Source organism: Myiozetetes cayanensis, unplaced genomic scaffold (assembly GCF_022539395.1).
Source record: "Myiozetetes cayanensis isolate MyiCay16 unplaced genomic scaffold, myiCay2020 scf9, whole genome shotgun sequence".
Classification (NCBI taxonomy): Eukaryota; Metazoa; Chordata; class Aves; order Passeriformes; family Tyrannidae; genus Myiozetetes; species Myiozetetes cayanensis.
Window position 1 is genome coordinate 18433213 of NW_026088185.1, and position 23447 is coordinate 18456659.

Below are 23447 nucleotides of genomic sequence, written 5' to 3' on the forward strand. Positions count from 1 at the left end.
GACAAACAGTATTACGAAACTGATATAGATTTAATAGTGGCTTAATGAAAGAAATGGGAATATGAAACCCCCTTCTTTTCTAGACAATGTGTGGTGAAATAAGCTGTCCGCAATGGAGGAAAAAGCTCAAAAAGAAACATTTGGAAACAATACAATGACATATGGTCCCATATGTTGAATCTATAATACTTCCTAATTCCTTCAGGGTAAAATTTACCCTTCTCCTGAACAAATTCCAAGTAACTGAGATTTGCCTATGAGGACTGAAGGAAGGACTAGAATCTTCCCTCCATACACGGACAAGAGAAATGACTATAAAGCATCTTCACTGCAGTTGTCATTTTACCCCTGGGTCGAAGCAACATAGGTAACATTTCTTGATCTTTTTCTGGGTGATTACAATTGCTGATCCATAGGCTCATCCTCATCTCTTCTCCCCGGTCAAGTCTGCTCAGGGCATGCTTTCCCTTTAGGGTGCCCCATGCTCATCTCTCTGAATCATGCTAGGACAGGAGTATAGCCAGAGTTGCTTCAAAAGTTTTACATATAGAAAGTTGCATGTTGGTGCTGATAAGGCAGCCCCAGGGCAATTACGTTGTACAGCAGCTTTTGGTGATGCCTTTACAGCCCTCAGTTTTTTGAGATACATGATATCTACTTAGAATTCCCAGTCCTGTGCAGTTCACCAGTCCCTGGGTGAGGGAGTGAGAGGCAGCGAGGGAGGAAAAGGCCTGCAAAATCTGGCAACAGTTTTTATGCTCTTACTGAGCAGATTTTTTAAGTGTACTGAACACAAGTGGTTAAACATCTATCCAGCAATGAAAGTGTCTCATATATTGATGCTCTGAATTGAATTGTGATATAATAATAATTATTGGAATCTCTGGCATATTTTGGGTGGTTGCATTACTCAGGATCAATGCAGGTAACTGCTTAGGTTAACAAATTACTGGAGACAGTGAAGCAGCCACAGTTCTGCTAACTCTTCACAGCTCTGGAAATGCAGACTGCCTAGAGCTAAGGTACCCACTTGCAGTTTTCATCACTGATCTGTATGTGTGTAACATGGCACTGCAATACCTCTGTTTGCACATGGAAGAAAAACTTTTCTCACAATCCCTGTCCTTGCACTCCTTATTGATGGGTTGTTCCAAACATCAGATGCTCCAAAAGTGATACAAACTGCTATTTGCCTGGTCATTAAAGTGAAGGTCAGTGGTCATTTCATAGGTCATTTAAGCTATTTTTAATTTGCTTATTTTCTGCCATCTCAAGTCTGTTTCAGGTGTCAGTAATTAGCTGCATTCATTGATCTAATTTGTTCGTATATTAACAGTTTAGAAAAAATGTTCTAAAATGTTATGTAATAGAATTCTTGTTCATATTGTTTTAAAAATTTGTGGTAAATACCATGCTATCCCCAGCCTGTTAGGAAGAGACGTCTTTGCATTTTGTAAATGTATCTCTACAGAAGGACTCGCTTTATACATTCAGCCAAATTCAGCAGACTATGTCCTCTGCTGCTAATTCTTTCCTTCTGTTTTGACTAGATCATGTAACTGAGCTGGCTGATATATAATTCAGATTTGAAAAAAAAAAAAAAGAAAAAGAATATATGATTTTGTGTTTTACCCAAATGTGTTGGTAGCAACAGGAATTACCTGTGAACGTTGGAGGGAGTAACACTGCAGTAACTGGCATTTCCACTGAAAAATGACCTGTGAAATGATGTCTAGATTCTTCAGTTCAGCTGAAGTTCATCACAAGAGAGGGGGATTCAAAAGGTATATTTATGACTGGCATCAGAGAAAGATAAAGAAGTGTAGCAGATATGAAATTAAATCAATCAACTCAATAAAAAAGTATATTTAGCAGAAATCCTGCTGTGAAATGGGAATAAAGGCAGAAATTCCTTTGTCCTCAGTTTGGTTGTTTGAGGGAACTAGGCAATATACTGAAATCAAATCATAATTTTTAGTTTAATTTTCCCTTAGCTGTGACTAAATAAAGCTCAGGCTCATTATTTCCTGCATTCCTGAAAGACACCTTTGTTCTTTACTTTTTACATCAAAGTTTGCATTAAGAGAAGATTCTAGAGAACTGTAGCATGGTTACAGCTGGAAGGGACCTTAAAGATCATCTAGTTCCAACCCCTCTGCCATGGGCAGGGGCCCCTTTCACCAAGCCAGGTTGTTCAAAGCCCTGTCCAACGTGGCCTTGAACACTGCTGGGGATGGGGCATCTATAACTCTGGTCACAATGGCATTCTTAAGGATTTATCCTCCACAAGCCAATAAACCTAAACACACACAGAGGCATCTTGCCGTGCCTAGGCACAGGATGAGGAGTCAGGAGAAATTGCAGGATGCTTCTCTGAGCTGCTCTGGCAATTGGCAGCACGTGGCATCTAGGCAAGACTAGACATTAGACATCAGCTGCAATATCCTGGCCATGTAGCAGGACAACACCTGAACCTCAGGGACCTTTCAACACTTCAACATTCAAAGCCTCTTTTACACAGAGATTTGTGTGAAGACTCTCACACTATGGCTTGCACACGTTGACTTCTACAAACAATCGGTAATACTCATATCACACACATCGCTACCAGCTAGTTGTCAGAGTCTTCTGGAAGTCTGCTTTCTCAAAGGCAGAAAGATTCAAATGTGCCTTGTACTGAGCATCCTGGCTTCAAGAAAGGTGCAAAAATGGCCAATAAAATGGTAGTGTGTCCTGCAGAATATCTGGCTGAGTATGGACAAAATGATTGTGTCAATGATTGCGTTTTTATTCTTCAGTATTATCTGAAGTTGAGTGAGATGCTGCTTTACTACCTTACCTGCCCAGCTATCCAGCTCAGTACTGCTGTCCCAAAGACACTGATTCACAGCAAATTCTGGAGCCTAGCATGAAGACCTCTAAACATAAGGTGTTGCACAACCCAGGCTTACAGAAGGAATTACTGCTATACAGAGTTGCCTCTTCAGATAGAATTGGAGCTGTTGGGAGACTGACCTTGTCTTGCAACCAGATTGGAAGCCCTAAGGAAAGACAGGTATCATCCTAGGGAAGCAGTGCTCTGGAATTAGCATCTTCTCAATCCAGCTCTACTCATCTGGGTTCATCTCCAAGTGGAAGTCCACCAGAATGTCTTTTAATTTTCTTCTAGAAGACAGCCTGAAAGCGATCATAAACACAGAGGTGGATATGATAAGGATGAGTGCTTCAGATATTTGATTCCCCTGCTAAAAGCAGCAGAGACCTTTCAAACCCATAGGCAAGGATTAAGAAGTACTTTACTTTGCTTTTCCAGCTGGAGTAACTTTCTAGAAGGTACTGAGCCAACCTTAACGCTGATCCAAGATAAGTTTTAGTATCTGGTAGATACAGAGCCAACAGCACATCCTAAACATACCCGCACAGGTGCTACACACACTATACTATAGAAATGCAAAGTCTTCCCTCCTTGGGAAATCATTCTGTCTTGAAGGGAGAAAATTATCCCTCTTCCAATTACTACCACTTACTCTTATCCAGCTCTAAAAAGGGTAATGAAGGTTTTTTTACAGTTACTAGAAACCATTGCAAAAGCTAAACCAAGATGTGGCTGAAGAGGAAATGGTTTGAGGAAGGAAGGATATATCTCTCTCTATATATGTCTCCCAAACTACCCATTGTGCCTCTGGTTCTTGTCTCAGCAGGTCAAAATGCTTACCAACAAACTCTCTGTTTATTGGGTGTCTATAACACCTCTATCAGAATGTGAATTGGTATCAGCTGAGTGTCGAGCCTGTGCCAGTGACAAGTGATGCCTTCCAGTCTCCCCACATTGTAACGCTCACATTACTTTTTTGTTCTAAAAAAATGTGAACTTGACACTGTCAGCATTAGACCATCACCGATACTCGGAAAAGTCATCTCTCTTGCTGTTTAATATTTGGAAATACTTAAAGACTTTGAGGAAAATATTTTCATGGAATGTTTGATGTAAAAAATGCTCCAAGGCAGATAGATTTTTCCGGTTAACATTTCAAGATTGCTTCAAGACTGAATGAACCATCTGATGATGTACTTCTATGTTTTAATTTTCCAGCTGGAAAATGAAAACATATTCAATATTTAAAAGGTCTTTTACAAAATACACAGAACTATTAAAAACAGTACCTGGGCTATTCTGCAGGAAAGGGAATAAACACACCAGTGATACAAGACCCCGTGGCCACTCAGCAGTCCACAAAACAGCTTTGGTGAGCGTAACCACATCCCTCCTTCCCAGGCAGGCTGTTACCAAGAAGGCACAGAGCCAACACACTCCAGCCAGATATTTGAAATTACAATTGAGAAAAAAAGCATTAACTCACCCAGGGCAAAGCTCAGCTTCTTCTAAACGGACCTGGGCTGGTACTTTTGTGAAATCATCCTTAGACTGACTGTAAAGAAGGGGTACAGTGTGCAATTACTTCACCTACCTAATATTTCCTGGAAGAGGACTAGAAGTAGACAGGTCTATATCCCCACTTATCATCTGTCAAATTAGCTAAACTGCCTTTATATACATGCAGCTGGGAATGTTTTGTAGCACACTCCTTCACATTCTTTCTCTAGTGACTGCATTTTTCCTCTTACATCGAGTTGCCTCTTGCATTGAGAAGGCAGGTCCTGGACAACTTTGTTCCATGTGTGTGTGGAGCAACTGGTTCCTGCTTGATGTGTGGCTGTACCATTTTCTTTAGATGGAGTAGTGCTTTCAAAGTGGATGGAAGGCTTCAGAAGAACTGTGATTTGTTGATCCACTGACAACTTTGTCCTGACTACTTTGATCTGGTGGAAGGAAACACAGCAGCAACAGTGGAGGTTTATTCAGTCTACAGAGTGTTTTACTGCCTTCTACAGTAGAATCACTACCATTTTAAGCAGGAAACAGTCCACTCATCAGAGCCCATTTTCTCAACCTGTGAAAGGCAAGATTTGCTGTATAGTGATGACTACTTCCTGTACTTACTACAGAAACACATAGGAACCACAGACCTACAGGAAAGAATTGGAGTTTGAGTAGTGCACAAGACTGAGCAAGATTCAACATTTTAGACTTTCCTCCCCAGTCTGGCAGGCTCAGCTGTGTCTCAGATGGCTTTGGTGTACATGTACGCTTCAAGGCACAAATGAAGAAAAATCACTCCTTCAGTTATTCACAGGTCTTTTTCAGCCTGCTACAGCAAATGATGAAGTTTATTCTCTCACTCACAAGACTCCACAGTACCAGCAAAACTTGTTATGAGCTCTCCCTGTTTATTTTTCTCATATTTCAAAGGAAACTTCACTGCAAGCTAACTCCTCTGTTAGAAGCGTATCCTCTACTTTTAAATATTTATAACAAAGACTTAATGGAGAATTGAAGGTCTACAGTCTTAGAGATAATGATTCTCTAAATGTATCTCATATGTCTTGTTAGGCCTGATTTGTCTGCATGGAGTGTTAGGTTCCTGCTGCACTAAAGCTTCTAGTTCTTGTGCAACCAGGGTCAGTTTTTGTGAGTACTTGCTAACCTGCCGAGAGCACACATCCCAAGGTACTTTCACCTACAAATTCCATTACAGTGAAAGACAGAAATTCAGTCTAGCCCAAAGACATGGCAAATTTATGACTCATCTTGACTACTCTTGTCTAAAGTCTTCTATGAAGGAGATGACAACATTTTCTTCACCCACTGCTCAATCTCCATACAAGACTTAACCAAAATCCAACAGGGTTCTCATGCATTAGCTGTTTTAGAGCCTACACATGTATACTTAGGCAAGTTGGAAAACACCTGTCTTTCAGCTTCTTGGATAAGGGAACTTGCATACTAAAAGCTGGTAGTAGAGCTGATGGCAGTTTTCATTTTCAGAATCGCGAGAATTACTCTCTGAGAGAAAGGGATACTGCAGGGATACTGGAAAGTACTGTGCAAACAGAATTTGGCCTAGTGTATGAACTCAGTCTCATAGTTAGAATCCGGGGTTGAAAACTGTTAATTCTTAATTTCTTTAAGAATCAGATCTTAACTTTGCAATGACTTCTTTTTCATCTGCATGCAAGATTTTAAAAATAGGACTGGTGTTTCCTTTAATTAGTATTTGATACAGTATTAATATTCCTATTTATCTTTTACATGCCATATGGATTAAATTCTCATTACTTTTGATCTTAATACTTTTAAAATATGTAAATCAGCAGACAGACACCCTCTTTAAAGCAGTGTTTGCACACCACATCTATTATTGCCTTGGGCAAAAGAAAAATATCTGCATTGCTAAAATTTCAGAATTGTGAGGAAATCTCGAAAAATCAGATACTAAACTGATCAATCCAGATGAATTATATATCAACCAAGTAAACTGCAGTTCTTTAGATTTAGCTATACCTAAAAATGACATTAGGAGTGGCCAAAGGCCATTACATGACACGTGCTTAAAAGGGATCAACTACGTTAATTTCTGGAAGGAGAAGAATGCTATCACAGGTTGAGCTAATTCCAGATGCAATGCCTTAGAAGAACACTATACTTTAAAAAAATCCTCACCTTTAATCTCAGACACTAAAAATACAGTGATTTATTTTCACATTTACAGAAGATACTGTTATCTTAATTAATCTATTATTTTTGCAACACTACAACACACTGCTCACGAATAGACTTGCATGTACATGTATTTCAATTTATCTGAACATAAGCAGAAAGGAGAAGGTTATGGGACTTATCAACACAAACAGTGGGCAAAGAGGATAGACAGCACCACACTCTGTTCCCACTGTAAGTAATCTCCAATGACAACTGTTTGGATTTAGTGTTGAATGAATATGGTTCATGAACGTGTTAGTCTGAAAACAAAATTGATCTTCCTACAGGAATTGATCTTCCTATAATGTAAAATATTTGTAGCTGGGCCTGTTCAATCTCTCTGCTTACATTATATACTGAAGTTTATGCCTGAGAGTGTTCAGAATAAATTAAGAACATGCAGTTGTGGAAACCAGGGATTACTCCCACCATGCTCTGACTGAGAGGTGGAGGAAGGACCCTGTGCCTCTGCAACCACCCGGCATGCCCCAGAGCATGTGTGCAGTGCCTGCACGGGGTATCCCTTCCCTTCCTTTCAGCTCTGAAAAATCTGTGTCTGTTCACAAATACCACATGAAAAACAATGTTCTGGTTAAAAATCAAACAAAATTGGTCTTCAGTACCAGAAAAGGCATTTCTGGGGAAATTGGGCACTGCTGGGTCCATTTAGTCCCTCTTATTTTTATTTTTTCTGATCTCATCCAAAATCCACTGAGGTTGTGGGACCTTCTCCACTGTCTTGACTAAGCCCTGAGTACAGGCCAGCAACCTAACAGCCTGATGTATGTTTAGCACTTTGCTTTTATTTTGGTTATTTTAGAAACCTACAGGACTAAATAGTGGTGTTTATTAGAATGCCATCTAAGAAAAAAGAGCGCTCCTCCCTAAACTGACTCACATGAGGTCATGTTTGGCAGGGTTCATACCAAATGAAAACTCGAGCCTGAGGGTTTGTATACACAGTTGTGTATAGTTCATGGACTATAGGAATAGAAATTTGGCCCTTGCTCTATAAAACAGTTTAGTTTAAGGCCTAGTCTGCACCAGCAAATGCTACCAATATGTTTATTTCTTGCCATCATCTGGATTGGTAAAAGTCCTCAGCCAGAAATATTGCTGTTTTTCTGACCAGAATAATTCATTCCGTTTGGCAAACTGCTTTAAGAACTGCTTTCCTATGATGAGATGTCTTTGCAGCAAGGAAGTTTGCTGTCATACATCTGCAGCACAGTTACAGTTTCCAATTCTTCTAACTGCACATGCAGCCTAACTGGCCAGGTCAGTGCATGATAGTTTCTCCAATGAGGAGATTCCTAACTCTGCTCAATTAAAGCAGGCTTTTCTTCAGATGCTCTCCTACATAAGACTACACTAAAAATACAGCATTTTTTCACATAATTCTGCAGGCTGTAGTCATACACACACAAAAAGAAGGCACATCATTATCCTTAAATTTGCAGGAATCTGATAAGCACCACAGATATTATTTGAAATTCCTATCCAACTAAATTAAAATGTTTTCTCACAGTTATTTGCAAAGGCACAATTAGTAAGGTATTAGTAATCTAAACAGTAATTGTTTATCCACAACTGTGTTTAGACTTGTTCGGTGACAGAATGTCTTAGAAGTAATTTAAATTTCCCCTTAAAGTGTCTTAATAACACTGTAAGGGACAATGTAGCACTTAGTTATTGCAGTTTAAATGCTTTATGTACTTACATCACAATTACTGCTTATTACTGTTTCACAACTCAGACATATATTATCTTTGTCTTAAATGTGAAGCATATCAAATAGGAAAGTCTGTCTGCAGCTATGCAATTGTCTATACTGTTCCACCCATTTACTTTTCAAGTCATATTAAAAACTTCTAATTCTAAGCAGTCACTTAGAATTCACATTTCCATCCTTTTTTTATCACACTGAATGGTCTTAGTTTGGCAATGATTGCTATGAACTCTAAACAAGATGTGTGGATAACCATTGCTACACCCTGAAGTATTGGGTCCTTCATCATCAACCCCTGTCTCTGACTGCTGCATTTGTTATACGCAGAACAAGGAGATGTTGCAAACAAGCCTGTGAAATTCTCTGTTAATAAATCAAGGATCTCTTGGCTACTGAACTCACAGCTCTGTTCTCTAGTTAGTTCACAAGTATTTCATATCAAAGGGATGCAAATGTGAAGGTTTAGAAATAAAGGAGTAGCTTTCAAATTTGAAGCTAAATAAAAAGTCTGACAAGCAATACCATTAACAATCTGTATAATTTTTAACCAGTCTCCCTTCCTGAAACTTAAGTACAACACTACACAGTGGGACTCAGCTCCACATCTGCTGTCGGTTTGAGACTTACTTTGTGCAATGATACAGGACCTACAGAACTTGCATTACAGTATTTCATGAGAGTGACACAACTAAAATAAATTTAAACAGTTATTACAAGTAAAACTTTCCTCACCTTCCATTTTTTTTCATCACTAGGGTGTGGAAACCTCCTGCCTCCTTCCTGCAATCCCATGACCCAGGGCACATTCACATAAAAATAATCTCGGACTATTCCATTGGAAGCAGCTTTGTGCTAAAGCCAACCACTTCCTCATCCCCTCTGTGAGATGATATGTCCACACTGAAGCAGACAGAGGCTATAGTGATGGAATATAGACTTTCATGGGCCATACAAGAGAAAGAACAGTTCTCAAAAGCTCTCACCTTCCTCACCCAGCAACACAGACCACACATTCACATGAGAATAAACCACAATCAGGATATCATATTAACCAAGTCTATTGTTTTAAAACAGCTGAACTGTTTTAGATTAGTGATGACTTCTTTCCTGTGCCCAAGTAGAAAGAGGGTCTTGTTTCAGTTCTAGATCATTCCTGGCAAGTCAACTGGGAACATGCAGAACACAATGTACACCAGATTCCAGCACACTGCTGCCTTCCTGCTCTGAGCTTTGTCATCAGCTTACATGAAAACAGGCATAGGCCCACCCTACCAAAACTTGTTTTGCTCAGTTTGTTTTTGTTTCAAAAGGTCCTTCAGGGAAAACAATCTGGTCAAATATCCAGTCACAGTTCAAAATGTTTATATAAAACACACTTGGGGCTCAAATCTGTGGGAGCAATATTTTAAAATGTTTGTGTTTTTTGTTTCTGATTTGCTGTTCTTACTCAATGTTCTGGTCTTGGTACGAACAAAGCCAGACAAAACCCCAAGCATTAGTTTAACAAATATAATCCAGATACAATGGGCTGGATTTACAGACCAGTCATGCTTATTCATGGTGTAGCATGAAGATGCATGACGATGCTGAGCATAAAAGGCCCAATTTACAGTTGCCCTGAGGCCTCTTCAGAGAACACCCCTAGCACAGAAGGCCTGCTCAATGTATGTTTCTTTGTTCTTACTTGTCCCTGGGTGGGAATCGTTCTAAGGCAGGGCAGCACAAACCTGAACAAAAGTCACTAAGATAAAGGGCTGCAGTCCTTGAGAAAAAACCAAAACTAAACCTCTCTCTTCTCTTCAGTTGATGTTGAACTGGAGAAACCTCTGCAGATATGGGGACAACTTCCCATGCTATACCCTTTCAGAGGTTATGAGAGGTATTTGTCCTGCACCAACCCAGCATGTGCAATGTTCCAGTTAGCTCGCAAAGGAAATGGTAAACACAACCTCTTTTACAGTTAAACTCAGCTGTCCTACAGATCACACGTACCAGTGATAAATTTCAGAACTCAGCTACCTCTGGAGCATCAAACTTAGTAGGCAGGTTTCCAAGGCAAAATTTGAAACACTCACCAGGAAATGATGGTCATTTATGGAATCACTGAATGTTTTGGAAACTGTAGTTCTATTTTTCTGCCAAAAAATTACTTTTGGCAACTCTAGATAAACACATCCAAAGTTCTACTGAAAATGCATCCTGTAATGTTTTCTTATTCCTTTGTTGGTAGCAACATTTCTCCTGTCTACCTAAATTTACATTATTTACCTTTCCATAAAAATTTAGTATTTTCATGTTAAATAACCTCATCAAGCTTTTTTTGGTGCAGTTTTATCTTTCTCATCACCCCTTTAAGTATGTTTGCTCTTCTGAGTTTTGCTTTTTCTGCCTATAGTAAATGCAACTGCAAACCTAAAGAGTGACAGTTGTGTTCTTATTGCTGAGAAATCTTATTTTGAGAAATTATTTGAGAATATTGAGGAAATATGCATGTCATCTGCCACTATAAACAAGAACACAGAGATTTGTTTTTTCCCCAAGTCTTTTTGTGTTATTTCTTCATTAGCTACAGGCTTTAACCAGAGACCAATCTGGGACACGTTTTCTCATTCAGCAACGAGGGATATGAGACCTTGATAACTGACTGGTAAAGGTTGACCTCAAACATTGATATTAATTTGTCTGTCAACACAAAGAATAAATCTGGCCCTGGTTCTCAGAAGCAACTATCAATAGAGCTGAAAGCTGTAGGTTTAACGAGTGCGAACTTGATTTAGAACTCTTGCCTTAGAACCCTTTTCAAAAGTACATTTGAAAAGGTAGAAAATATGCAGAAAGCCATGGAATCATAGAAAGGCTTGGGTTGGAAGGGATTATCTAATTACAATCCTCTGCCATGGGCAGGGATGTCACCCACTAGACCAGGTTGCTCAGGTCCCCAGCCAACCTGGTCTTGAACATTTCCAGGGACAGGGCACCCACAACTTCTCTGGACAATCTGTTCAGTTCCTCAATACACTCTGAATAAAGACCTTCTTCCTGACTTCTAACCTAAATCTCTCCTCTTCTACTTTTAAACAGTTCCCACGTATCCTATCGCTACCTGCCTGTGTGAAAAGTCACTCTCCCTCTTTTGTATAAGCCCTGTTAAAGTACTGGAAGGCCGCAATGAGGTCTCCATGAAACCTTCTCTTTCCCAGGACTAACAACCCCAGCTCTCTCACACTGTCTTAACTTGTGTTCCAGCTCTCTCATCATTTTTGTGGCCCTCAGATAAACTCACTCCAACAGGTCCATGTCTTTCTTGTGCTGAGGACCCCAGAGCCGGGTACAGCACTCCAGGTGGGGTCTCATGAGACCAGAGCAAGCCCACACTGTTGGCTGATGCCCAGCTTCATCCATGAGAACTCCCAAGTCTTTCTCACAGGTTAATAGTCATAAAGTCATAGGTTTAGTCGTAGGTCATAAAGTCATAGGCTAATGAATTCAGGCCTGACACTAAACACCACTAAATTAAAAAATGTAAATTTCTTGCTTAGGGCCAACACTGAATAAGGAAATAGATACAAATAGAGGAATTAGAATTAACATCAGGAAATATAGCTGAAAAATTCTTCAATCCTTTTCTGCAAAGACAAAAACTGCCTGAAAGCTAAGACTGACTCATTCAAAACCAAAGTATTTAATTTATGTTGCCAATGACCTTCATATAATGCACAAAATAAATCATGGCAGAATTTAACCTAGGGTGCATTAGAAGTTTAGTAGTGATTTATTTAGGTCCTGTTGAGACTATTTGTAGTTTTACAAATGTAACTTCCAAAAGGTAGAGGGCATTATGGTTGTACAGCTGCAATGGGTGGGATAGTAAAGTACAGAATGTAAGACTATAAGTGCTAAAAGTCCAGTGGGGGATAATCTCAATTCCTCCCATCTCAGTTAACTTCTGGAATGTTGGTCTAAAGCTGAGTGAATTGCTTAACTGACTGTGCTATCTGGTGTTTTACCTTGTCTCTTCTCCTGATACAACACTATGTATGTACTTTGGTTTTGTTTTCTTTTGATTTGGTTTTTTGGTTGGTTTGTTTTGGATAGTCTCCAAAATTCATAAATAGGAAATAAAAAGGGGTCATTGAAGAATGGGTTGTTATTACACAAGGGAAATTTTCCCTTATTTCATCCGGTCTCTTCATCTTCAAAGATTTTGGACCAATTTATGCTCCACCCTTTCAGAGACACATGCTTCCTAAGCCTAAAAAAACACCTATGTTGCAAATAATGATATAAAATGTTGCAAAGTCGTGATGCACTGATATGGGCACCACTGCAAAGGAAATAGTTTGGTAAGTACTGCCCTTCAAAAGATTTTGCTTTTCAAAACAGAGCATAATCATAACTCTCCTTTCAAATGCTTTAAAGTTAGAATTGCACTTTTCCCAGAAAAACTTGAGCAACTAGAAAGGAGAAAAGTAACATTACAGAAAACAGCAGGACATTTCCCTGCTAAGGCTACCAAGTGTTCTGTCCTCACTGAAACTGAACGTTATTTTCTTTCATTACTTTTTCATCTCATCCCCTTCTTTCTCCTTTCTCTATTGTGCTTGTCTGCATGAGTTTTCTTCTTTGATGGTATATTCCTTCCCACTCCACTTCTGGCTTGTTTTTTATTCCATGTCGTCTGTCCATGTCTGTCACGTTTTCCCTCTATGTGAAGTTCTGTGTGGTTTTATCTATTATGGTCAGTGTCTTCTGCCTTACTGATACACTCACTCTCCAAAAGGTAGTTAAGTTGGTTCCTCTTTTCCTTCTTTTTCCCTACATGCATCTTCTGTTATTTATTTCTTTTTTTCCCTTGCAAATCACACCACAAACCACTACAATTCTACAAACAATCTACAGCATTTACACTGAAAATTGACAGATACTGCTTTCTGACTGGGCATGTTTTTTTTGTGGGTGGAAAGAGAAGAGAGAGTTTTGTGAATTAACAGTGATTTTCTTCAATGTGTGTCAATGCTTAGTTTGTGTGGCATGTTACTACCATGTAGGCAAACTCTGAATTTAAAAGTTTTAGGTTGCAAGTTGCTCATGGTGATGAAATGCAATAATGAAAATCCTACTTCATTTGCAATGCCCTGAGACATCTCTGCCTGTGGCTGTCTGATGACTCTGTTCTTCCCAGGGAATGTTTTAAAATAGACTACAGTTTACAAATAAAAATATCTAAATATAGTCATGCAAAATTCCATTTTTCTAAAGCAGTTCAGCTCCTTTGGTTATGAAGCTGAGGAGCTCATCCTTCTTGGGCCCTAAATCAATGATCAAAAGGCACAAAGCCTGAGCCCAGATCCAACAGACAAAAAACTGCTATATACAACAGACTTGAACTAACAGCTGTTCTGAATACCACTGCAAGGGGAGATCCTTATGAGATTAAGAACAGTACTACTCCCAATTTATCAGTTTCCTACGAATGAAAAACTAATTGGAAGCACGTGGACAACTACAGATGAAAGAAATTGGTATCACTTCTTCTCCAAGTCTGATGCACAAAATATGAGGGGTGATCCCAAACCGAAATCTTATACCTGCACCCTTTTGGGACATTAAGGAGACAGGATGCGCAGCTGAACTTTATATATATTCACCTGTCTCTGAAAACAAATCAGTAGGTCAAAGAATTTTGTCATGCAAATGTCCCTGTTGCCCCTTTTAACTATAGCAGCTAGCTGTTCTGAATTTTTAAAACTATACCGACATATGCTGCTACTCAAATTAGCTCACTTTGTTTTTTTGAGCTGCAGCAAACTTTTTTTTTTCAAATAAGCCCTTTAAAACCAACAAGCTTGCTGTTATTCATTTGATAGTCATGCTCTTTATCATAACTACGAATATGCAGTAAAGAACAGCGTTAAAAGAATGTAGAAAAACAATTGCACCACATTGCTGCAGGGCATTTTTGGTGTTTGCAAATCCCAGTACTACAAAAAAAGGCTGAAACAATGTAATGCTTTTTCTCCTTTTTTTTGAATGTGACTTCTGTGTGTGTTCATGAGGCAACATAAGCACACTGGTGAGAGGGAGTCCTGAGAATAGCACTACACTCCCAAAGCTACAGAATAAGAATCAAAAATATACTTCTTAGCCTATAGAGAAAAAATACTGACTGCAGCTGAAGGTAAAGAATTGATACAGCTCTCCAATTTAAATACCTGGCAATCACACACATTCTCTATATTTGATTCCCAACAAAATGTAATGCTGTCAGATGAGGAAGGACATGTTAAAGATGACCAAGTCTTCATGGATATTCTTGACGCTATTGAGCTTGTTGGTTATCTCTGCATTCTCCCCATCAGATTTACCTGGTTGCTAAGGGCAGATCAACCTGGCAAGCAAGAGGCAATACTTAGTAATTATTACAGTTGTGCTTCCTGCCTTTTCACACTGTTCATTGCTTATGCTTTTACATATACAAGGCAGAACAAACTATAAAGACAAAGAAGAGGTACTAAGATATTTTTAGGAAAAGAAATATTAGATTTCATAAAACTCTCATAGAGGTTGTGTAAGGGCTAAGAGATGCTCGTTGCCTGCCTGACCACACACAGGAAAGCAGCTTCTCTTTCTCCCACTGGCAGCAATAACAATACTTGCTGTGATTTTGATGCTCCTGTCTTCTCTTGGAGGAAAGGGGTTATAAGGGAAGGTGGGCATGTGGCATTATTTTTCTGCTGTACTGCCAACACTTGAGCATAACAACTGGTTCCCAGTAATTCTCTCCATAGCAAGGAAGATCCTCAAGAAACATTATACTTGGCTGGAGTCAGAAAGAAGCTCAGTGACTGCAACAAGCTAGTATTGCTACTGCTATATTCAGTTTAATCATTATAATCATCTTGAGGTTATCCACGAGAAAACTGAAATATAAAATACTTCCAGTGAGTACAGAGAAGTAATGATGGACAGCCAAGGAATAAAATCATTGTCATGAGCAGAGCTAATGAATAACTGATACAAGGTAATTTCTTTCCACCCAAATACCTCAGAGCGACTTAATTATTTACTGAGTGGAATACCCATTTATCAAACTGTATCTATGAGTAACTTGTAGTATCTACATGTTCACATATGTGGTTGCAAACATTTTTCCTCAGTATCTATCTTTTACTTTTCAGAGATGTTTTGGGTGGTTTATTTTTTCATTTATATTGATCAACCATGCAAATTATGTACCATGGTTTGGGTTTCTATTAAGCTGTATAAGATTTTTAGGAGTTAATCACAATCCACTAGAATAATAACTTGAATTAGCATACAAAAAAAAATCCAAGCCCATGCAAAGTATTTAAGATTTTGAAATGTAAATTTTTTTTCAGAAATTCATTTGTTATGGTACTTCCTAAGCTATCCCACACCATGTACCATCCTGTCACCATCACCTTAATTATGTTACTGCTTTTATCAGCATGTTATCTCTTCACAGTGTCTACAAAGAATTGTAAAAATAATTTTTGAAAACATACAGTGTCTTCTAAAAAGAAAGATCTGAAATCTAGCTATTACTACTCAGTTGTGGGGAATTCAGCAGAGTAAATTCCCAATTTTAAATATCAGCAAAAACCCAGAAATCATTTGGTAATATACACCTGGTAGATTAAATCATAGCAAATTATTAACTGTCTTAGCCTTTTTCTTACAAAATGACCAGAAATAAAGAAACTCTCTGAAGTTTTCTGATAGCGGGGAAAAGTTAACAAATTCTGAATTGTTTCTTGTCTTTGATAAAAAATAGAAAATATTACTAGTTATTTTCACCTTATGTGCACTCTCAACGCTCTGTACCTACTGTTTTTATTCTAACAAAGTTTACTTTGATAAAATTGTGCAAAATTTTAGAAACAGAAGAGTAATGAATTAGAAACTACACTATATTCCTGAGTATATCAGTCATCTCAGATATGCTGCTGGTTCAGAGCACCAGTAATTTTGGCAAAATAATAAAAATAGGCTGATAGAGAATACTTAGAGAATTTTCAAACAATAATAACAGAGCAGTGAAGTACTGCATGATGAAAAGCTTAACTACCAACAAAGATATGGCAAAAAGAAGAGCTCAAACAAACCTGTGTGTTGTGGATAGAAAATGAAGACAAAGAGCAGGTGAACTGCAGCTTGGATCAGAAAGACAGTGGTAGACATTGTTAAAAGGAGAAACTGAACCCCTATTAAAATTTGTGGGGGTTTAGCATAGTATTATTGTGTATATATTATTCAATATATACATACATTCATTAAATTTATTTGTTTTCTTACTTTTTTTTTCAGTGAGAGATCTGCAGACTATTTTTATTGCAATGCAGTCATGACAAGCTGAATTTCAAGTTGTTTTATAAAGAATAAGTAGAGTTGTCTCTGGAGACCTCTACTGCAGTTTTTCTGTGCAGTTTACTTGCATCTTATCTTTCACCTCTGATACTAATCAGTCATGGCTGCAGGTCAAATCTTTTTGCATTGGAAGCAATCACAATAACCAATCCAGAAGTAAACCAGCCTATAATGAAATTCACTGCCTAGGGCTAAACATAGAGCTAACATGTGTTTAACAAATCAAAGCTTGTATTTATCACTTGTCACTGTTTGTGTCTTTGTCTGTTGGAGGGGAAAAAACAATTAAGAAGCTAAGCAGTAAAGAAAAACTTGAGAACAATCTAATTTCTTTTCAGATTTGTTGGTCTGACACTTTGGCAAAATGCAGTCTGCATATCATGCCCTCACAGAATAACAAAAGGTTTAACAGAAACCATCTATGGATGAAGCAGTGCAGAATACAAACATCATCACCACAAGTCTTGGCTAAAAAATTTTCATGATGCTGAGAGAAGTGACTTCACTTATGTTTGCAGACAAATTTCCTGAATTCACACCGAACTATATGCCGAAGAACTGAAATCCTGAAAATGAGGTACTGTTTCTCACCCTAATGGCTGGTGAAGCTAACAGGCTCCTGCCAAGCACAAATCCAGAAAGCAAAACTCAGGCTTTAAACAGGCTGGGAGGTGAGGGTCCCTCCTGGGGGCTCCTCCAGGGTCCTACCACATGCAAGGCAGTGCACAGTAAAACACTTACCAAAAGAATCCATCTGCCTAAATATGCAGCCTCACAACCCTAGAAAGGTGATAATCCCTTCTTATAGTAATAAAAACAGAAATGCAGATTCACAGGACCACTTATATTGGAAAAGATCTCTGAGATCATCGATTCCAACCTATGACTGAACACACCAAGTCAACTAAACCACGGCACTCAGTGCCACATCCAGTCTTTCCTTAAACTAGACCACAGCACTGAGTGCCATGTCCAGTCCTTCCTCCCTGGGCAGCCCATTTCACTATCTAGTCACCTTTTCTGTGAAAAAATTCTTACTAATGCCCAATCTAAGCTTCCCCTGGCACAGTTCAAGACAATGTCCTCTCATCCTGTCACTAGCTGCCTGGGAGAAGAGGTCGACCCTCACTTGGCTACAACCTCCTTTCAGGCAGTTGTAGAGAGGGATAAGGTCATCCCTGAGCCTTCTCTTCTTCAGGCTAAAGAACCCCAGCTCCCTCAGCTGCTCCTCTTAGGACATGCTCTTCAGATCCTTCACCAGCTTTGCTGCCCTTCTCTGGACCTGTTCCAGTACCTCAGCATTCTTCCTGAATTGAGGGGCCCAGAACTGGGCACAGTACTCAAGGTGATGACCTCACCCGTGCTGAATGCAGAGAGACAATCACCTCCCTAGTCTTGCTGGCCACATTATTCCTGGTACAGGCCAGGATGCCACCAGTCTTCTTGGCGACCTGGCCCAAGCCTGGCTTGGCTGGCTCACGTTCAGGTGGCAGCTGACCAGCACTCCCAGGTCATTTTCTGCTGAGCCACTTTCCAGCCACTGCCCCCAGCCTGGAGCTCTGCATGGGGTTATCGTGGCCAAAGCGTAGGGCCTGGCACATGGTCTTGTGGAACATCATGCCTTTGGTCTCGGTCCATCTCTCCAGCCTGTCCTGGTCCCTCTGCAGGGCCTTCCTACCCTCCAGCAGATCGACAGTCTGACCTAACTTGATGTCGTCTGCAAATTTGCTAATGGTAGACTCAATCCCCTCATCTAGATCATCAGTAAAGATATTAAACAGGACTGGACCCAACACTGATCCCTGGGGGACACCACTAGTGACAGGCCACCAACTGGATGCAGCACCGTTCACCACCACTCTCCGGGCATGGTCATCCAGTCAGTTCTTAACAATAACGATTGCTTTGAGACACAGCTTTACTGCCAGCTTATTTTCTCAAGAGACATCCTAAAAATATCTTCTTATGATGATTTCTACTTATACATCTGCAAGGTAAAACGAATGAACTGGAAACATGATTTCTGCTTATTAAGCTCGCAACCCAGCATTTATTCCAGGTGTGAAGAAGTCAGTAATCCAGTGATACTCTTTTAAGGAAAAAAAGAAAAAGAATCCACTTTTTCCCCTGGACATGCCAGTCAGAGTTTGGTTCAAAAGGCACAGAACACTACTGTAGCAGAATCTTTTAATTGGAAATTCATTATACAACATACCACATCAGCAACTCCTCTGCCAGATGCTTCGACTGCAACGTGGCTATTAGTAGTTGCTCTGTTATAGTGTGGTATGTAGTAGGACAATACTGTGGAGATCTCATAGGCCTCACACACAGCTACAGCATGCTCAGTAAAATCAGGTCATATAATGTCACACTCTCTTGGTCTTTTTAGAGTTTCCTGTAACAGTCAGACTGTCCCATAATCATGTTATTTTATTTGCAAAAGAATCAAACTCAAAACCGACCCACTCAAAAAATCCTCCAAAACCAAACCAAATCTTCTGTCCAAAAATTCTCTAAACCCCAGATACGTAGAAAATTTTTCATGTCATTTTGTTACAACTGAGACCCAATTCTGCTCACTGTTATGATTTTACTGACTACAGTCAAGTTTTTCATGATTTACATTCCTTCAATATAAAATTAGACTCAGTGGGGGGCTTAAAGATGATGAAATGAAACTCCTGATTAAACAACTAAAAATAATTCTAAATAGATTACAAATTCTTTCACTTACATTCCTGAATGACAGGATTCTGAAATTCATGGCATTCATGTGTCAGTATCATCCCATCTGACAATGACAACTAGTTGAAAGTCTACGCAGTATTTCATGCTACATTATCTAGCAGTGGTTTTGTTTTTCATTTAGAAAGGAAGATTTGCTATAATAGAATCAAACAGGAAGCTGAGTTACACAAACAGCTGAGTATCTTAGATTGATCTCTCTCTACTTGCAGAAAGTGAAGTGGCATCTTTTGTTACATGGCATCCAGACCTTGATACCACATTTTGTATGAGATAATACCTGTTCTTTACTAAAATACCTATTACAGTCATGTTGGGATATTGGCTTTCCGTGAATCCAAGGATAAAAAATGCCCTCATTTCCAAGTCAGTAATGACTATTGCTTTGCCACAGCTGTTACCTTTTGTAAAACAATGTATAAGTAGGAATGAAATGAGGTAAGAGTTAGAACTGTACTACAATGTTAAACTACAATGTAGTGTAAGATGGTTCTCTATATTTAAGCACCTTTCACTTGCAAGTGCAAGACTTCAAATCAAGACTGTACTCCAGGGCTGAGATTGAGGCACTTTAAAGTATTTTCAATAACAAAGTCTGACTCAAAGAAAATTGTACTCTGAAGCAAAGATAAAACATCCAAGCCACCTATTCCCTGTGGCTTGAGTATTTTAATATGATTATGGTCCTGACAGTATTAAAGCTGGATCACTTCCTTAAAACTCAAGTTAAGTCCTAACAATTAATGAAGTCATCATTATTTTATATTTCCTGTTTAGGGTGATGAAACTATAAATAATCATCTGTGTGATGACAATCACAGCGTAACACTTTGGGAACAATGTCTCCCATGCCCACAATGCGCCTACTCAAACTTACCCACAGTACTTTCTCAGCTAAGGCAGCAGCCTTCATCTCCATCAAGCAGTAACTTGACATATTTCATTATCTACTTGCCTTCCATCAGTGCAAAAAACAGTGACTACCTCATATGTTTCTCCAAACTCAACACAGTTACATTCATCAAATCTCATTTTATGATTGGTTTATCAGAAAGGAAGAGAAAAATGAACAATACAAAAATAAAAATACATATTGCAAGGAAAACATTCAAAATGGGTCAGTAGTTAATGGGACTCCAGGCCTTGCCAGGCCCTAATTTTCACTGGTTTTGAGAATATAAAAGATTAAAGAATCTAAAATCAAAGGCTATATTGAAAAGGACTATTCACTACTTCAGCCTCAGATTGTGGCTATACTTCCAGATCTCACAGAATCCTGACAAATTTCTCTACCTCTTACAAAATTTCAGCATTGCAGACAATATTGTGAGGTGCAAGGCATAAACTGAACATATTCAGAAGAGATACTGTTCTCCTAGAAGAGAGTGTCCATAGCCAGAGACTCTTTGTGTATTTTTTCAGTTATTCAAAATGTCTGTGCTAAGCATAAAAAATTATGTCATTCCCTAGTCAATGCAGACATACTATTATATCTCAGAAAATCTGTCACATCCACCTCTGAAGGAAAGTTACATTGGTCAATCTCCTATGAAGCACTCACTTTTCATCAATAATTTCAAACAGTCTCACTATCTGTCTTGTCTAAGGGAATACCACTACTTGGCCTCTGGAGATTATACTATTTTGATTCCTTCAGTACTACTTTATTGTCACTAGAATAATTAACTTCTAGCTTAATTATTACTTATGACTGGACTCTCCTCTCTGCCCAGACAGTGTGTCACAGCAGAGACATCAGAGGGAATTCTTAGCATTGTCACTAGTCTTGCCCCACTGCTCTGGCAGAGCCCAGGGGAATGTTCAGGCAGTGTAAAGCCAGCCCCTGTGACTCTGTACAACCATAGCTCTGCATGCAGTTTGGCCATACTGCTCAGTTTTATGACCCGTGTAAAGGCTTCTGAAGTGAAAAAGAGGCTTTTGTTTCTGTATTAATTATGGAGTATAGTCTTTGCATGATCTTTGTGAAAATTTCCTTGTCCATTTTTCCTTTGTCAATCTATTACTAAGAACAGGTAGCCTGTGCCATTAGACAGCTGGATAACAAGATGTGAATGAATAATCTGCTTGATTAATAAAAAAAAAGCATAAATTCATACCAGCTATTTTTTCCCTTTTCTGTTCTGTCCCCCTTGACTACACTAGAGCCTCACCTACCGAGGCCTCAAGACAAATAAGCTGCCTGTCCTTCCCTTTGTGCTTAAGCCTGCATGCAGACTCCCTCCTTCAGCAAACATCAACACTGCTTCATAACTGGGTCAGCAACCTGTCACATTCCCTTCCCCATTGGCCTCTGTGTTCCAAGTCCAAGTACTATCACCAGGCTGAGAGACTAGTTCTGCCTGTAACATAACTTAAACAGAGTTAAAAATCAATCTCCAACATTGCAGATTAATGTTTCGCTATGAAATGTAACAGTCTTCACGTTGTTTGGACCACCTAGTGGGCAGCTTTTTTTATGTGATACTACTTAGGTAGTATCGCCCTGCATTAGAAAGCATGTGTATTTTATACATGTTTTCTTATTCCAAAAAGGTATTTGCTATTTCACTTGGCTTTCACAATAGGTGTAAGAATATTATGTTCTTAAAAGTATACTTTATACATTAAGACTGAATGCAGATGGAGCATCATGTGAAAGCATCTGCATTTGTGAATGCTTTTGTAAAGCAGTGCTTTTAAAAGCACCCAAGGAAGTTATTCTTTAGCAGGTTTACCTTCTTAATAGTTACTTGTTGAAGTGTGATTTATATGATCATCTATCTGAATATTTTCATGTTCAACTAGGAAATTCCTTACTTCTCTGCATTTGCATGCATATTCATTTAAAGATAGATGTTTCTTCAATAGTTCAGATCAATGTTGCCTTAATCTCCTCTTCAAATTCTATTCTTCTATCACTTCACGTTTTTTGAAGTCTCTCTAAATTACTGCATAATGGCTCTGGATCACATGTTTGCTAAGGGTGCAATTCCACCAGTTTTACTCTAATTGTTTTACCTCAGACATGAGGCCTTTGATTTCAAGGAGACCAGTTGCAGAGTAACATACAATATCCAGTGAGACTAAGGATGATAGATTTGGGCCCTGAATGCTTTCCTCAAGAGGATTTGCTGCAATGAAGATATTTCTGTTTGACAGGTTTATTGTTTAACATACAATAATTTAAGAGAGCAATGCAAACTTCCCCTGCGGTCCCACACTATGGATTCAAAACCCATATGGACAGAAATGCATGAAGAGAGAATAATGTGCTCAATCTGCTGAGTTTACATACTATTCTGGTTTTAGCATGGAAACCACATAATGCCTGTATAAAAGACTAAAAACATTGAATTTGCATTATTTCCTGTAACAGAAGGAGCTCCCTATAAATACCTATCCTCTTACCTTTACATTATAACTTGTTTAACTGAACTCTGTAAAATTTAAATGCATAAACTGCAGGACAAGGGCTTAATTATTCAGATAAATATTTACAGATTTACAAGTTCTAAGGTGTCCCATTAAATAAATAAGCAGAAATATTAATGTATAGTACAATATTACAAACAATTACTTTTTAGTATTAACCTGGAAATTAATGTTTTATCACATACATTTTGGCTCTAGTTACAGATATCACATTATCAACCTATTTCATCTTAAATTGGGGAATGTATTCTACAATACAGTAACAAAGTCTGTATTCATGGATTTGCAAAGACACAAGGATTACAGTATCAGAGAAAAGTATTCTGATAGGTAATGATTTCCTGAAATATTCAAAGATCAACCAGGTAAAACTCAAAAAATGTCAAAAAGTTTCACTTTGATTTTTCAAACTCCTATTGAGCATGGCAAAAATAACCTAACAGCAAATAAAATAAAAATCCACACTGCATAGATTGTAGAATAATTGCAGATTGTCTGTGTTGCTGACTGAATCTTTGTGCGTGTGAACAAACGAGTTGTCTTTCATTC

At 38.7% G+C, this 23447-nt stretch overlaps 1 protein-coding gene across 10 annotated transcripts in view; it reads right to left on the minus strand.

Annotated features, from left to right (window-relative positions):
* The window catches only part of MYO3B (myosin IIIB), a 194660-nt gene that overhangs the window by 20601 nt on the left and 150612 nt on the right, over window positions 1–23447 (minus strand). The window contains exon 33 of one of the 10 annotated variants that reach the window (XR_007632097.1): window positions 3016–3177. The exons of 8 other annotated variants lie outside the window; for them this stretch is intronic. Coding sequence is in view for 1 of the 2 variants with exons in the window: in XM_050340313.1 (XP_050196270.1) it covers window positions 3155–3177 (23 nt within the window). In the remaining variant the exon portion in view is untranslated. Of the gene's footprint in view, window positions 1–3015; window positions 3178–23447 lie in introns of those variants that run through there. One more of the 10 variants, XM_050340313.1, reaches the window with a different exon arrangement.